The sequence below is a fragment of the Lytechinus pictus genome, chromosome 3 (assembly GCF_037042905.1).
Source record: "Lytechinus pictus isolate F3 Inbred chromosome 3, Lp3.0, whole genome shotgun sequence".
Lineage (NCBI taxonomy): Eukaryota > Metazoa > Echinodermata > Echinoidea > Temnopleuroida > Toxopneustidae > Lytechinus > Lytechinus pictus.
In genome coordinates this window covers 56,205,402-56,220,318 of record NC_087247.1, presented here as the reverse complement: position 1 = coordinate 56,220,318, position 14,917 = coordinate 56,205,402, and the positions used below count along the sequence as shown (strand labels likewise).

The window sequence follows — 14,917 nt, the reverse complement described above, 5'->3', positions numbered from 1 at the left end:
TTAATTGGTTGTTTTTTGTTTTTTTTTAAATGCCACTTAACTCCATTTTAAAATCTGTGTATTTTTTTTTTTTTTTTTTTTTGGGGGGGAGAAGTTTGGAACCCTTAATGAACAGTAGGAAATCTGTTTGTATGATTCATGTCACAATTTTAATAACATGTTTGACTCTCTTATGGTGATGTGTAATCATATTTTTAAAAGAGATTGTAGATCATTTAAAAAAAAAATTTTTTTTGCATTGTCCACCGAGAGCACTCATACTACATTGGCTGCACCGGCTCCTTAAAAAAAATAACGATAAATATTTTGTTGTTTCTTTTAAAAAAATGAATAAAATAACTGTAAAATATGTACAATGTATGGTTTTTAAGTTCTCCTGCCATTCCTGAAATTGATTTGTGGCTGATATTTACTGTGCACTATTTAATTACTCTCCTTATGACTTGAATACAAACATATGTTCTTTCATGTATGCCTCATGTACTCAAGGTGGATTTAAAGAAATGTGTGGTTAATATGGCTAATGATAATAAAAGGGTATTTATGAAATTCACTGTATTGAGAAAGTGGGTGATAGAGGAGCCTCAGAGGAAACTATCACTTTGTGGATTTCAGCCTATACTTAAAATTCACATTCATCAAATTCTAACCAAACCCTTTTTAATTCATTGTATACAAACTTGTTTTTATGTGGTCCAGACCATGTAAGTAATAGTGTACAGAAAGTTACAGCAAACTATTATGAAAGATGGTGTGAATTAAAACAACTAAAATAGCACATAGTAGCATATGCCTGTCATTTAAAAAATACATTTGAATGGGTTTGTATTTTTGATTAATGAAATCACATTTTCAGAATAAGCTACACCTGAGAAAATGCATAAATTATATCACATCTTGTATACTGCATATATTTGTTTAAGAAAGTTTAAGAAGTACAGATAAAATATTTTCAAAAATTAATGTCATATGATGTTACAAACAGTCAATATTTTATATAGTGCATCAAGGACTTTTGTGCAGAAATGATAACCATTAGCATTTTAAAGGCAGTTTGCAACTCTGTCCAGGATTCAAAATCAAATCACCATTCCAGCTTCTGTCCTTATAATTGGAAACTCAATGTTGCAGTATCAATGCTTTGTACTTCAAAGTTTGGAGTGCTGCTCTCATTCTCTGTCAGATATTCTGTTGAAATAACTCCCGTAGGAACTCGGCAAAGCAGCTTTCCGCTGCATCAACACCAAGCTGGTATATAACCAATTACATTTAGGAAACATTTTACATCTAAGTCACTCAGTCATAATCACATTTAAGAATGTTAGCTCAAATTACTGTAACATGATTCTTATGAATATTCATGGTTTTTTGTGCTTGTCACCTAAGGCATATACGTGTGTATGATTTTAGATGATGCATTTGTTGCTGTCTACCCTACAATAATCATTATTTGTTCCTACTAACAATAGTTCTTTCTTGCCCTTACTTCAGAGCAACCGTCTAATAAAGTATGACACGTCACCTTGTAGATGAATTATTCTGACTTCATATTGAGTTGCTCTGTGCATTATGCTTCTTAGACCAAATACAATATAGTGAAGATTGATGCAAACAACATTTCTCTTCCTGTAACCTGTAAGGTTTCCAAGTTGAAATCATTTGATCCTTTTTTTTATAGTATTATTGTTTTTTTTTTAGAAAGCATGCTACCAAAGAATATATAGACCTCTTTTGATCAGAATGTTCAGTTGTCACCTGAGATACGGAGGAAGTTTTTAATGCATATTCAGATATTGTGATTACTACAATCTGATTGATTTATTTATTGTTATTTTGTTAGCTGCTTTTGGATATATTGGTTATGCACCTTGTAGCTCAATATACCATGAATGCAGCTGATTATTTTGCAAATCAGGGTGGCAACACAGTGGGCTGAAATATCATGCCATCAATGAAATAAGCTAATTGTAAACTAAGAATGAAGTTATTTCCTTAACACAAAGTGGGTCTCTGATTATATGGCCTATAATGAGCTGCACTTTGTACTTTGGACTCAAGACAGTTGCATTCCTGCAATGAATCATTGAGGATGTTATTATTTCTTTATGTTGTTTTTTATAGCCAGAAGTGTGATCACCCAATATCATATCACTATATGATAGTTTTGTTTAGTGGAAGATCTTATAAACCTGATATATTACCCAGTCTTGATCATTCTGGCCTGCATATCCTTCTTTTGTGATGATCCTCAACAACCACATATCACATACATGTACATGACTACACAACACATTGTTTTGTTCCCGAATGTGTTTATGAATTGAGAACAAGGCAAAATAGAGTTAGTACCGTGACTATATTACATCAGGCAAAAGAAAGATTATTACTTCAATGTAGTTTTTCAGTTCCATTACTGAACCCAACATAATACTTAACCTTATGTCTAAACCTAATCCCTTCATCAATCCATCCTCTAATGGAATCACAGTTAATGATCAAAGAAAGGTACCCCAAGTCGCTCAAGAGATAGTAAATCATGGCAGTTTGAAGCTCTTTTGGATACTGTAAATGCTATTTTTACAAACTCCCAACTTTATCTTTTATTACTACTACAGGGATAAGTCATTACCAGGCAGTCTGGCCACCAGCACCTCATCCTCTACGACGGCCAGCCCGGACCACATCCGTCACCTCAGCGATGAGCTAAGGCATACCACTGTAAATGATGCAACCAACTCTGCTTCAACACCAGATATTGTACGAGATGTTGTGAAACCTGTTCATTCCTTCTACCCTCCTTCAGCCATGCCTTTGAGAGTACCAGTAGGTATTCCTACAGGCCCATCATCGTCCACACCAACCACACCTACTGGTTCAGCTAGGAAACCACCGCCAGTCAAGCCAAGGCCATACCGTCCCAAAACATCTTTCACAACCAGAAATGCATCACCATCAAAATCACAAACTCTTTAGTTGTATAGCATCTATTTTAGTTGTACTGTCATATATTTATCATGTCTCTTTTTTCATCATATGTTGTCTTTTGTTCTATCATCCCTTGAATGCCTTTCTGTCTGTTTAATTGCTTTTAGCTTAGCATTATCTCCATAGTTTTGAGTGTTTATTATAATGGCAATAATAAATTGTATACAGGAACTGTATGGTTATATTTCAGGCCATACATATAAATATTTTAAGGGCAAGGCGAATTTTCTATCGGGCATATTTCTATATTACATCAGGAAAAAGAAAGAGGCCACACAAAATATCCCAGGCGAATGAGAGGGCATCCGCATGGCCATGGCCTTTAATGGACTTGGATTATTTGAAGACCTTAGGTTTCATTGTAAAACTGTTGATATATATATTTGAATCTCTGAAGGACCATGCAAGTAGTACATTTCAAAATAAAATATCAGATATTTACTACTTGCATTAACCATGTCAAACCAAAAGTCTAAGACAAAAAGCTGAGAATATTGTGTTCAGTGCTGATTCAGATATTCATAACCAAAGACTGTCTCCAAAAGGAGGTCACAATGCATGATATTAGGTTTCTTTTTAAATAAGAAAATGAAACTGGCATTAGTATTTTTCTCTTTGTATAGATAGCAGTGCAGTTTCAATAAAAAGATCATTAATTTTTAACTAAAATGTCACATGAAGCAGATTTTCAGTATTTTTAACATTTCCTTCATCAGTAAATTAAGAGGACTATGCCTTTTAGAAATATGGAAACCCAACAACTGAAAAAAATGTTTTTTAAATTTGTCATCTCTGCTAGCTTGAGAATTTTGTACACCAAGAAACTTTCTTTTCACCAATATCCTCAACCCTCAAATGTTTTAGTCACTTTTCTGATTTTTGTTAAATCAATATGTTGTCAGAATATCCATCCTGTGGTATTGTTTTAAAACCATTGAAGAAATGCACCCCTATTCTCCTCTTGTGTGGCTCACACCTCTGTGTTTTAAGCTATGTATTGCTGCTTTAGCCAAAAAACAGCCATATGCAGCCTAACAAAGCAGACTATTCAGCAAAATATTATGTTGCAATCACACTTTTGCATACAAGTTCATATATTCAGTTTCACTCATTAAAGCTCACTGGCCCGAGTAAGCTACTCGCCGTTATCATTTGCTATTTTGCTTGTTACCACTCATCCTTGCTGGTATGGATTTTGGTTGCATTCAGTTGCAGATGTTGGAGCAAATTTCAAACTACCAAGCTAGAATGAATGTAGGGTTGTTAGTCTGTACATTCATTCACCTCATAGTAGCTTTTTTAATTGTTTTCCTTGACTGTGATTGTCTTGTGTTCAGGCGATACGCAGCTTAGCACAAGTCTAAATGCAAAGGTGTGAGCCAGAATTAAGGATTGACCCATTTTATATTGCACCAACAAGTTCCATAATCCACTTCAAAGGTGCCTCTGATATTTGTGCCAAACTTCATGTGCTTTTTATCTTCCTTACTACCTTTGCTTTGTCTTTGTAAATCAATTTTTCTGATCATTGTAAACTAGACAACCATTTTGCTCTGTTTATATTGTTTTTTTTTTGCATTGTCACTTGATTTCTGCTAATACAGGGTTTGATTTAAATATTTTATATCCATTATGAAAGTACTTAGTATTGGCAGTGTAATGTCACAGCTCAGAGCCACCTACTGTATGATAAGGTCTATGATATGAAAATGTTTAAAGTTGGTTTGTATATACTTTTCAAATATTACTCCTCTGAGATTTAAGTTTGATTAACCATTAATGGTCTACATTTGGTATATTCACACAAGAGATGAAGGCTTTCTTGTGTTGCATATTATCTAACCTGCAACACAAACTGGTTGTATGGAATGGATTTGTATACCTTATTGTTCTTTTGTGTTCATTCTTTAAGTAATCTTCATTCCTGAATTTGGTATATTCAATGAATTGTTACAATGAGATTGATACCTGAAAAGATGTTTACAACTGACTGTTGTAGTCCAGTGCAGTATTTATGAATAAATGGAATGAAGAAACTGTTTGCTATGCACAATACATGCAAGATTTGCAATGACTTATATAGCAACACAATTGTTTTATATTGAATATTATGCTGTCTGCGAGTAATTATCCTATGGATATGCATTTAGAAAAGTTACCCATGTAAGTATGGAATGTGCAAAGAAAGTGTATTATTGTCATACATTGTTTTCTCCTGGAGATACATGGAATACCATGAGTAGTGTCAAATTACTTCATAATGATATAAGAACCTGAATATGTGGGAAAACATATATGCTTATAAAAATCTATGGAGTAAAATATGATTTATTTTACATTTAATAACTTTCAATCCCAGGTTGTGGGGAAGTGTTCATTTGTGACAGTGGCAAAACTCTAGATCTTTGAAGGCAGAACTTGATGTCTTTTGGATAGAAAAGAGACAAGATTTTGATAAAAAGTGGCTTGATAATCATCTTGCAATAATCTTAGTATTTGGAATTGAATTTAAATTAGTTATTGTAAAACAACACATAATGAATTAGGCATGAAATAATATTCATTTGGGCTGTAATGTGTGTTTTGAATGCAATCATTCCAGCTGTGAGAGAGATATATTTTATTATAATTAGTATTACCCATGGTGATATATTACCTTTCTGAAAGTATCAGAGATTACCTGATTGCAGTCCATTATTCAGCAAAGTATACATGGCAAGCATTGTACATATTTTTGTACACTTAGATATACAGTAATACTAAATTGGCAGTTATTTTGTAAATATATTTTGTAGACATGGGAAATGACTATATTAGAACTGCCCAGATCAATTACATATTTGTCCTGGATTCTTATAACAGAAAAGAATTGCACTTCCATATCTTAGAGGAATCACTCAATAATATTTAATGTGATATAAGATAAAGATTATTGAATATTTATAAAATGTCTTGAAATTTTGATGTACTTGTATTAAACATTCACTGATTATCTGATATGTATATATTTCATTCAAAAGTAATCAATTTTGATTTGATTATATTAAATTCAAGCTGCATTTCTAGTTATTTAAGTGAACAAGAGTAGAATATTATTTCTATAAAATCTCTTTGGTTCATTAAGATTTGTTTTTGCTGAATGTAAAATTGATTAAACCATGGTGTTCAAATTGTAAGATAAAGTCTATGCCTTTTTTGGTGTAAAATGCGGTGCTTCCTTTTTGCAAATCATACTAAATTAAAGTATTTTGATAAAAAAATACCTAGTGACACCTTACTATGCTATCAGTAGCACATGTGTTGCAATGAAGTAATAATTTGTTTTCTTTAGTACTAATGTAACTTGTTGATTATAAACTAGTCTTGCACCCATCTGTGTTAAGTTGCCTATAATAGCATACTATAAACACACACATACACACCTGCTATTGAAGATTTTTTGCAGGTCCTTTTTCTTATTTTATTAATATGAATTGAAATGAATTTTAATAATTTGAAAATTTTGGCTTGTATTTAATATATTCTTATAAAATTTGCAATATAACAAAACATTACCAGAGTCAATAGAAGTATTTTGAAGTTCCTAAAGGAATCTAAACTTCTTGATGCAAAGTATATGTTGGTTATTAAATGTATTTTGTGCAAATGAACTACATTCGAATCAGAATGAATTATATTGAAAATATACAGTAGGATTTATTATTATTGTAAGTTTGAAAGAATTTGCTCTATATATTTTGAATATGTGCATAATACACACATTATATGATTTTTTTATATAAAGTATGTCCTCTTCAATGTACAGTCCATTTTCTTTTCTGCAAAGCCATACCTTTGTATTAATTCTTGTTTCATGTGCTTTTTTAAACCATCTCATAGTGCACTTTCTTGGTTCAATTATTCCAGCTGTTTATAAGGGGTATGATTATAAATACTTTGTATTTCTATGAATTGTGAGGACTCGTTAGAAATAACATAAGCACAATTTGCATTTAACAAGAAAAAACGTTTTATGTTTCATTTATTTGGTTGTCTTTAATATTTATTTTCTGTTAGTGTCAAAATTAAATACCACAAGGAGAAACATTTCAGAAGTCTATATGGTAATCCAACCACATTATCAATATTTTAATTGACATGGAAGTAGAAAATAAGAAACTCTTATAAAATTGAAAAAAAAATCTTGATAAGTTGTTTGCTAGTTTTTGTCTCTTTTTATTAATGAGATCTCTGAAAAAATGTGGATCTTGTTTGGTCAATGATACTGTTCAATAAGCAAATTATGCAGTAAATTTTAGTGAATTATCAGGGCAACTTTCTTCTCAGATGTCCAAAAATAATTTTGAAATTGTAAAGATATTGGATCCCACATGAAAGAAACAATATGAATTGTACATTAAAATTGCATATTGACACAAAAGGGAGAAAGAAGCCAAGCACCTCGTCACAAAATAGTCAACCAATAAAGATATGTCTACCTTAATCATTATAAATCTAGTTTGAATTAACTAATAATAATCGGCTTCTATGATTGCTATGCCTTCTTCATTTGATAAATGTTGGTTGCAGTTGGATTTCCCTTAACAGATTACAATTAGAACAATGATATCAGAGTAGTACTAGTCATGAACAGTGAAATCAGTTATAACTCTTGGTTCATACACAATGAACATTTATATCCCATTGCTATTAGTAATCTATGTGGTTAGGAAGACAAGTCATTTGGTTAAAGCAATTCAAGCAGGGAGGGTGAAAGATCACATCAGATTCTAGATTTCAATCTATAAAGTTTGACCTTTGAAGTTGTCACTTACATCGGGGGGGGGGGGGGCACTTGCATTGACGAGTGGATACCAGGTTCGACTAAAGAAACGCATAAAAATGATCTCTTTTAAAATTTGGGCACGTTACATACGTAACATAATAAGGGTGTAAAAAAAACCACTAAAATACTGAAAAAAGGGGTATATATTTCGCTAGGAAAGCTACGTGTTGACGGTCAAATTGCGAGGGTATAAAAATACTGAAATGCTTTATAAAGGATGTACTAGTTGCCCCAACATCACTACGTGTTTGGAGTCAGATTTGAGAGAGGTGTGGCAGTACTAAACCCAAAGTAAGTAAAGGTAAATACGACGTACATGATCACATCTGTGACATAACCATCAAAATATCACTGTACTTGTTTAGGGGGTCAATTCAGGGAATATTTGTCAAGGGTGCCGTTTTGTTTCCAATAATTGTTAAGAGTAGGGTTTCACATGCCAATACTTGTTATGGGGTGCATTTTCAGAATATGGAAAATACTTGTTTAGGGTGCTTTTCGAAACCCCACGGTCATTCCTGGTATCCACTCATCAATGGAAGTTGCACCCTGGGACCTGCATATGCATACAAGAGTCCAGTTTGAATCTGATCTCTTAAACTGTTTTGTTAGAACAAGATATATTCATGTATGTCATGACCTCTCTGACCAGATCATCCTCACATATCCCTTGTTTCACACAGGCTTGAAAAAAGATAATTCAGAGATAATCACTTCTGAATGTTTACACTTTGATTTTGCTTATTCTTTTAACAAGTTTGCTGAATAAATTATGGATTATCTCATTAAAGCCAAACCATTCTTTAGGCATGCCTTTTTTCTGAATTGATGTTAAATTTGGATGTCCATTCATTGAAAGGAAATTTTAATGTCACATGCTTGGAAACAATTTCAAGAAGTGGCAGATTTACTCTGCAGGTAAAACATATGGTACATCAGGCATCTTTGTTAAGTTATTTATGAGGCACTTTTATTTTCATTAATCACCATAGTAACACAAGCATTTCTGGAACTCTGTGGATGAGATTCTGATAATTAAGCCTAGGTTTAATCCTAGTCTGATCTGGTAACCACACTAAACCACACTTTTATGGAATACTGGCTTCATGATATTTTTCCATATATTTTGATATTTTCCAATTCTTCCCATGTCACAACTCAATTAATCTTTTGAAAACTGTTTGCAGCATGATAAGAATAATTTCAATTGGTAAATAAATTCATAACTGGCACTCAATAAAGGTGTGGTCTCAGTTAAGCAAGGTTTAACAAAACCATGGCTATCAGACCACCACCCTGAGAGGATAACAATGTTCAAACACATGAAGAAAAAAAATCAATTACAATTTTCTGTTTCTACCAGATCACTAATGACGGATGATAACCATACATTAGCTGAAGTTTGAAGTTGGTTCTTCATGCGGTTCTTATCATGAAAATAAGATATTTCAATATATATTAGGACCTCCAAACTTTACCCTTGATACCCTAAAACTAATCAGATCAGTTTACATTCACTTCTCAGATAATCTAATACTACATCAAATATTGATCTACACTACACTTATTCTAATACCCAATTACTCTCATTCACATTTACATACCTGCCAACATTTAGAAATGTAAAATCTGGACAACCAATGTCCGAGGGTCCTGGGGGCCGGCTAAGTCTTTGGTGGGGTCCAGACCCATGCGGGGGTCAAGAAAGAGACCAAGAATGAGTTTTAAATGAGACCAAACAGATAGTAGATAAAGCAGGTGTAAACCAAATGGCAATTTCCAATTAGATCATCAATTACATATGCATACTTGGACCAAGTATAAAGTTGATAAATATGTCAAACAGTTATTAAAACTGGCTGGTATCCCAACTACATTAACATAAACTGAATTTTTCTTTTGGCATAGAAAACCACTTCTCAAGCACAGATCAGAATTTTTGTAAAGATTTATTAGGATGTAGTCTTTAGCTTTCTGGTATGCAATAAAAAAAAATTCTGAGCAAAGGCATTCACAGTGCCTTTTTTTCAAGGAAAATAAAAAACAAGTGAAACGCCTCTGGCAGTCTCGCCTGCATTACGCGATTTAATATAGTAGCAGTGCTAACTTTGAAAACTACTATAAAATAATCATTCACAAAAACACCATTCATATAATGACATAATACCACGTTCATTGACCATAGATGACATTTGAACGGTGACTTAAGACTTGTCAACTACACCCATGTCCACATTTCATTCACTCTATCCATAAACCTTAATGACCTTAAATGACCATTGACCATGGTCAGGTGACCTGAAACTCGCACAGGATATTCAGTGGTACTTGATTAACCTAATGTCCAAGTTTCATGAACTAGATCCATACATTTTCAAAGTTATGAAGGTAATTCAACAAATACCCCCAACTTGGCCAAAGTTCATTGACCCTAAATGACCTTTGACCTTGGTCATGTGACCTGAAACTCAGGAAGGATGTTCACTAATACTTGCTTGACCTTATGTCCAAGTTGACCTTATGTCCAAGTTTCATGAACTAGATCCATAAATTTTCAAAGTTATGATAGTAATTCAACAAATACCCCCAACTTGACCAAAGTTCATTGACCCTAAATGACCTTTGACCTTGGTCATGTGACCTGAAACTCGAGCAGGATGTTCACTAATACTTGATTAACCTTATGCCCAAGTTTCATGAACTAGGTCCATATACTTTTCAAGTTATGATGTCATTTCAAAAACTTAACCTTTGGTTAAGATTTTGAAAATAATTATCCCAACATGGTCTCAGTTCATTGACCCTTATTGACCTTTGACCTTAGTCATGTGACCTGAAAGTCAGGCAGGATGTTTAGTAATACTTGATTAATCTTATGTCCAAGTTTCATGAACTAGGTCCATATACTTTCTAAGTTATGATGTCATTTCAAAAACTTAACCTTAGGTTAAGATTTGATGTTGACGCCGCCGCCGTCGGAAAAGCGGCGCCTATAGTCTCGCTCTGCTATGCAGGCGAGACAAAAACTACCAAGAAAGATCAATAGATACATGTAAGGTAAAAGGTAAAATTCAAATTTCATAAAAGAATTAACATAATTTATTTTTACAGTCACTACACTTTTGTAAGATTAGAACATTAGATGATAGTCTAGTCTTACCAAAGATTTAGATAGAATTTAACATTACTTCGAATATTCCCACAAACTACACGTGACACATCTGAACATTTTAAATCTGTATTATACAGTTGAAAGTACTGTGCACACCAAACTGCAAGCCCAATAAAGCCCAACGCACACACTATTCGATCTGATACGACGCGACTTTAGATGAATCGCATTTTGCATTAAATGTGTGAATTCCATGAAATTCAAATGAAATTAATTTCATTTGAAATTTAGAATAATGTTAAGAATGATAAAATCAAAATTTTGCTTTGCAGCAAGTCCTGTGGTTAGAGTAAAGTCCAAATCGACTTTAAGTCGCAGCCGATGATGACGTCATTACGATTTTGAATTTGAGGCTCAAACTAACTAGTCCTACCACTATTCTGAACTCTAATATACTGTCAATAACTGGGATATATTCATTTGATTTGCTAGTTCATTACGATTAACTTATAAGTGCAGCATCTCCCTACGCACGCCGGGTTCAAGCCTGTACATTTTTCCACAAGTGTAGGGGAAGGCGGGGTAAGTTGAGCATAGGGGCAAGTTGAGCCACCAGCCCCAGGCCAATAATGAATGAGTCAGACATTGTGGTGGTATCATGTATTGATGACCCATTGCATAACCCCTAACCCCACCATATTGTTTTCAAATTTGAAACAAAAATTACTTTTTCAGAGGGAAAATTTTCAGCCCAAAAAGTAAAAAAGGGTGTGAAATAGACAAGTGCTTTTTACACACACACACACGTCTTTAAATATAATAAAGACATAAGAACATTGTTATTCCAGGTGTGGATCTTCATTCTTGTCACAGGGGCCGCGGAACGGTTTTCAAAGTGGGGGGGCTGAGCCAAAAGTGGGGGGGGCTGACCATGCTAAAAATCACAATCATATGGTAATTTTTACGTTTTTGTACACGGTTTTTGAAAAAAAGTGGGGGGGGCTGAAGCCCCCCCCAGCCCCCCCGGTTCCGCGGCCCCTGTGTCATACTCTTTTACATGATGATGCATAAGAAACATGTGGATGCAAAATTGTTGAATTAAGTTTCGATTGGGGTAAGTTGAGCCAGCCAACATGGGGCAAGTCGAGTCATGGTAATTCTTACGGTAATGTATATACAAAAAAAAAAAACCTTAAAAAGCCATCGACATGCAGGCAGAAAGGAGCAAATTTATATGACTATTCTTTTCCTTTTAGAGGATGTTAGTATTTACAATGTATAGAGAATTAGCAAGAGAATAGTCTTTAAATAAAAAATGTACATGCTGGTTCTTTCCCCATACAGTTTTTACATAGTTTTTGTGGCTCAACTTGCCCCACAGATGGGGCAAGTTGAGCCATTTAACATCTCTTTTTTCAAAGGTAACAATGACTTTCAGTGTGGGGGTAGAAAGTTATATAGAGGTGAAAAATATTTCAGAAGAATTAGATATTAAGGCAAGGTACTTATTTCTACAAGATTATTAATCATATCAATTCTAACATGCAAAAAACAAAAAGTGTCACAACTTACCCCGCCTTCCCCTACACATTACTGGTTAGCTAGACTGCAAATTTAACATTATATAAATACATAATGCAGATGCTATCAATTGTGAGTACAGGTCAACATAATTAATTCAAACCTCAGGGGCGGAATTCTGAAAACCGTGTTAGCACAAAAACGGTGTTAGCTAACACGATTGGTATTCTGAAAATCGTGTTAGCATGGAAAACAAGTGGCCCAAGTGGTAACACCGCGCAGGTCATGAAATACGCAGTGCGCAACGCGCAACCCCCATACGCGGTGTTAGGGAGCAAGATAACACGAAATTTGGTATTCTGAAAACGGTGTTAGCTAAAATTTTGTTCAAAGATGACACGAAAATTTAACACTGCGTTAAGGAGAGGTCAAGTTGGGGATGACGACGGCTGCACTTTTTCTAACAGAGGAAAACATGAAAAAGAACACTTACGGGCAAATAGCTATCGTCTGGCAGAATTTACTCAAATTTTCTTTCATTTTTCCAGCTTTAGTATTTTCCATCTACCTTTCTCTCTATACTAACAATGATTAAAGTTTAACAACGATTTCTTTGATATTTCCTGTGAAAATACACTTCAAATGCATTATTAATTATATGCTCATGAGTTATTTATTTGGTTACTTTTTGCCATAATATAAAAAGGACAAAAGGAGAGGAAAAAAATTAAAAACGTCTAAAAAAGCACAAACAAAAATTAAAAAGAATGGAATTGGCGATTGGGGAACTCTTCTATACTATTCACAATTTGTTTTTACCCTTTTCAATCGTTATATAGTTCCAATGATTACAATTTTTTTAATTTTTAAATGCTTCTAGATTATCCTTAATTTATTTATCCCGCCAGTCAATTTATATGCTTCGGATGTGGGGAGGGGGGTGGGGGTCGGACAAAAGTGAAAACAATATATATATCTTTTTTTCTTTTGGGGGGGGGGGGCTAATATCGCTATCAAATTTTAATAAAGAAACTAAAATACAATTTTGTATGTTTGATATTTCTAGTCGGGTTTAATTTTTCTTGAAGTGCTTTTCATGCTTTTCAAAATGTGCATTGCATGTTTATTTTTTCAAGTTCTCAAAATTTTTGGGGCATGTATAACTTATGCTTGCCCCATATTTTAGGGGCGATCGTCCCCTGCCCGCTCCACAATCGATCGAGGCCTCTGTTTCCTGTCATAATTTCGTATCATCCGGTTCTTGTCACATTCACCCATCCCCACGTCTCTTTGTAGCTCTAACTTTTATTTAGCTGTACTGTATGCGCTTACAAAATGATGTCACAATGCAGGCTTCGTGTCACCGAGCGCGCACTCCCCCTTTCCCTGAAATTTGGCGCGATTTGTTTCTTTAACAGCGCATTTGATTGGATTAAATGGATGCAGAGTGGGAGGAGCTGAAGATAACACGAAATGAGATAACACGCAGATAACACGGTTTTCAGAATACCGATTTGGGGGTACGTTAGGAGCGTGTTAAATCAGAGAGATAACACGATATTTAACACGAAAGTTAACACGATTTTCAGAATACCGCCCCTGAAGACCATGTAAATCCGTTACACTTATGCAAAATATCAACTTTGAAGAGGCAATAACAATGCTTTGCATAACCTGGTCTTAAAATTGTCAACCTATGAATTATATGGAGGTTTATACCTCACAATAAAGATTATTCATGAGAAGTTCACACATTTATACTCACTTCACACACAAGTTTGGCTATTTTAACAAATTTTTTATTAACTTGGGATTTTTTTTCTTCAAATTTCTTGATGAATTTAGTTTGATAATTTACATTTGGTTAGACCTGTAAATCAGGTCTGTGAATTTCATGCTTTGATAAAAACCAGCACTCTTTTATAATTCTACAGAAATACCTTGACAGGGTTGTGCTTTATAACTTTTCAGAGAAGCTAAGGGCTTTATTTGAAAAATGAACTATCAAGTTTCAAAGGTTTCAAATATAGTCTCTATTTATTAGGAAAGGCTAGTCTAGCAACTAGATTGGACTTCAGGAAGGTCCCATGCATACAGTTTGGTGTACACATTTAATGGAACCTCCCATTACCATAAGGTACCACCTTAAATCAATCTAGGAACTCTTTATAGCTTTGATGAGTCTATAAGCAAGTTGATATGATTTCCTATCATTCTTCTGATGATCCCATTTCTTTGAAGTAACTCTCCTTCAGTATTTTGAGGTACTCTCTTAGACCAGCTTGGTCTAACTTGGAACTCCTAGCAGCTTGAAGCAACCTGTTGGCTAGTCTAAAGATGGGTCTCATCTTCTGGTCCTTTTTGACAGATTCTTGTTGGGTCTGTAAGAAATCATGTAGAGGGCACTTATTGTTTTCTTTTTAAAAGGACCAATGATTTGGGTAACTTATCTAAGAAATCTAATAATCATTTAA

The 14,917-nt window shown here is 34.0% G+C and overlaps 2 protein-coding genes across 2 annotated transcripts in view; one reads left to right on the top strand and one right to left on the bottom strand.

Annotated features, from left to right (window-relative positions):
* Positions 1–10,846, top strand: part of LOC129255476 (SLIT-ROBO Rho GTPase-activating protein 1-like) — a 41,346-nt gene extending 30,500 nt beyond the window's left edge. Inside the window, exon 17 of the mRNA XM_064097400.1 lies at positions 2,616–10,846. Coding sequence (XP_063953470.1) covers positions 2,616–2,973 — 358 coding nt within the window. The 3' untranslated portion in view covers positions 2,974–10,846. The remainder of the gene's footprint in view (positions 1–2,615) is intronic.
* Positions 2,615–14,917, bottom strand: part of LOC129255477 (mutS protein homolog 4-like) — a 36,778-nt gene continuing 24,475 nt past the window's right edge. The window contains exon 19 of the mRNA XM_064096027.1: positions 2,615–14,824. Coding sequence (XP_063952097.1) covers positions 14,654–14,824 — 171 coding nt within the window. The 3' untranslated portion in view covers positions 2,615–14,653. The remainder of the gene's footprint in view (positions 14,825–14,917) is intronic.